The 2,803-nt window shown below is 43.5% G+C and overlaps 1 protein-coding gene across 1 annotated transcript; it reads right to left on the bottom strand.

Annotated features, from left to right (window-relative positions):
• Positions 1-1,976, bottom strand: LOC109856914 (mRNA export factor). Its single transcript, XM_020432677.1, has 6 exons — positions 1,449-1,976; positions 1,177-1,350; positions 1,020-1,091; positions 644-925; positions 365-559; positions 1-275 (listed from the first exon to the last, which is right to left on the bottom strand). Exons 1-6 carry the CDS (start codon positions 1,704-1,706, stop codon positions 189-191), a joined length of 1,068 nt encoding a protein of 355 aa, XP_020288266.1. The 5' UTR covers positions 1,707-1,976; the 3' UTR covers positions 1-188.
• Positions 1,977-2,803: the final 827 nt, after the last annotated feature.

The raw sequence follows: 2,803 nt of genomic DNA, 5'->3' as shown, positions 1-2,803 counted from the left end.
ATCAATTACGTATATTTTCACACAAATGTATTTTTAACAATTGTAAGTAAAAATAAAATGCTGACAGTTTGTGTTAACCGAGGTGCGAATTATCCTCCGAACTTACAGCTACGTTTACTTCTATACATTATCTTATTCAAAAAAAATAAAAAACATTCAAAATCACTAAATAGATTTTGAAAAAATATCTACGGCGAAGCCTTCGGTTTCAGTTCGTCGTAACACGACCTCAGGAAGATCTGGTTTTTCTTCGTCGGATTGTAATACTCGTGACCCTGAGAGAAACATTCGAATCTTGTTAACGATCACATATTAACGACCTTGACAATTAATGTGCTAATAACAAAGGTAACGACAATATTACCTTGGACCAATCGTATGACACGGCGTACGCAAATATTTGTCCGTTATGATTGAAACAGCAACGTGTGATGGGTTGTTCCATCGTCTCGGAAGATTTCAATTTTGTGCGCGCATCCTTGTCCCAAAATCCAAACGTGCCGTCCCCGCCCACGGTCGCTACGGTGCCGTGCACCGGGTGAAATGCTATATCGTTAACCTGTTTTTTTTTTTTTAAATGAAAACATAAATTATCAACAGTTACAAGGCCATAGTTTTTTAAAATAATAGAATTTCTTTGTACCGCATATATATCCTGATATCCGTTAGGCGTGCCGTTAGTTCTGTGACATTTGAACGTGAAATTTTCTTTAGGACTAAGATTCAAGTGATGAATCGCAACGCGTCCCTCTGTGCTTCCAATCGCAAATCCCGTCGGCACTTTTTTCTTATCTCTGAAAATTGCCACACAACGATATTGATACTTGAGGCTCAGTTCCACAGACTTGAACTCTCGCGGGCTGCCCTCCAGCTGATAGACTATTAACGCGCGACCAGCTGTTCCTACCACCGCCATTGGGTAATCCTATGTTTTTTTTTTTGATAAACTGTTTTAATACATTTGAAAACAAGAAGGGCTATTGCATAAAAAACTATTCACATGTAAAATGCGATCTTACCACATCCGCGCAGTAACATCTCTCAGGTAAATTAATGGTCATTGCAGGTTTGGGACTGCGTAGATCCCAGAACTGCAAAGTAAAAAAAACATTTGTAAAATAATATAAAGAAATAATGAAACAAAGAAGAGTTACAAAATCTCAAACAGATATCAACCCTCAGTGTTTTATCCCAGGAACCAGTCATTAGACAGGAATATGTTGATGCTTTTATCCAGTGACATGTTTTAATGGGCGCATCATGTGCAGCTACTTGCACGCATTGATTCGAAGTCAGATCCCAGCACTTTGCTGTTTTGTCGCATCCAGCCATAAATACCTTGGTTCCATCCTAAGAGAAACACATTCACACGCGATTTTACACACAAAAATTTTGTGACAATCATTTAGAAGAGACAATAAACAAAAAAAAAATAAATAAATATTTACATCAATCCAGCACACGTCCAATACGGGTGCGGCCATGCTCTGCATCGACTTGGGTACCGTTTTGCCGGATTGCTCGACCTCCCAACAACGGACATTGCAGTCCCAGGAACCGGCGACGAGAAAATTCTGCTGCACAGAGGCCGGACTGAACGCAAGGCTGGAGATAGAGTCGTCGGGAGGAGAGACAACCTCGAAATCCTGCATGGGATTTGACGTATTTGACGATCCTGTCCGCAGCATGTTGTTCTGATTGAACATCTTCCAAGTGCTCGACACGGATTAATCTCCAAACGTTTTGTTCAACGCACGTCGGAAAATTACCCAGTTGCAAACTGGGAACGTAAGAGATCGACTTTTCGCGCGAATACAAAAATTTCTTTCCGAAACGTTTTCTCACCGAAACCGCGCGCAAACATGCGACATTTCGTTTCAACGCAAATTAAATGGGAGTTTATTTGAGTTTTCGCACGATTCTATAATATTGCGCTTAATTGCGTCAAAATTAATTCAAACATCAAAGATACGTACACACAGCGCGCAACAACGCTTCGGCCCCGTTCACAAGAACCGCCTGTTGCAAATCGGGTAGGTAGGATCGCGCGAAACCACTTCAATCGCGTCGATCGGACTTGCCAGCGCGATTCCGATATGCGAGCGGTCCGGGAACTCTGTTGTCGATTTGAATTTTCGTTAAATTAAGTAATTCCTAGCGAAAGCTCGAACCTAACCTAACCTAACCTCGAACCACTTCGGAGAATTCGACGCTCGAAAACCTCTCGTCGCTGTCCTGCGTTCCTGGCAACGAAGTCCGTAATTTTCTCCGCTCACAGAGAGAAACGAGATTTCTAGATGTTCAACGCCACCTATTTCGTACTCATACTCGTCCTAATACCGCGAAGTTGTCCGCCGAATCATTTCACCTCTTCGCTCTACTCCCCTGGTAACAAACCTAACCTCCTCTTGTCGCTTTCTGCGATCCCGCTACGAAAGTTGAAATTTATCCGCCGAGATTTTACCGACAGATATATATTTACCGGCATTTGCAGGTTAGGTAGGCCACCTACTTCAACTCATACGTTTCCCGACGCGACTGCATTATCGACCGAGAGTTCACCTCTCTCCTGGTGGAGAGCTCCTGCGACTTTCTGCGATCCTGATACAAAATATGCGATATACGCCCGAAAATGATCGCAAGCACGCGCTCAGCACGGGGGATTGTATTTTTTTCTCGGTCGACGCTCGCGTACGGATGGTCGCTTCGTAGTTTCCGAATCTACCGACGTGCGGCGCTGGAAGCGGCAGCTGAGATCTCGTCGTAGGGAAAAACACCGCAGTTTGGGGACGGCTTCCCTCCG

Source organism: Pseudomyrmex gracilis, unplaced genomic scaffold, assembly GCF_002006095.1.
Source record: "Pseudomyrmex gracilis isolate BER0280 unplaced genomic scaffold, ASM200609v1 scaffold_137, whole genome shotgun sequence".
Lineage (NCBI taxonomy): Eukaryota > Metazoa > Arthropoda > Insecta > Hymenoptera > Formicidae > Pseudomyrmex > Pseudomyrmex gracilis.
The sequence above is the reverse complement of the archived record's forward strand: the minus strand, read 5'-3'. Positions and strand labels throughout refer to the sequence as shown.

Excerpts from the sequence above, each read along its gene's own strand:
- LOC109856914 (XM_020432677.1), bottom strand. The coding sequence starts at position 1,706 with ATGTTCAATCAGAACAACATGCTGCGGACAGGATCGTCAAATACGTCA. Across the intron at positions 1,351-1,448 it reads TGGACGTGTGCTGGATTGAT|GATGGAACCAAGGTATTTAT; the intron begins GTAAATATTTAT and ends TGTTTCTCTTAG. Across the intron at positions 1,092-1,176 it reads CCTGGGATAAAACACTGAGG|TTCTGGGATCTACGCAGTCC; the intron begins GTTGATATCTGT and ends TTTACTTTGCAG.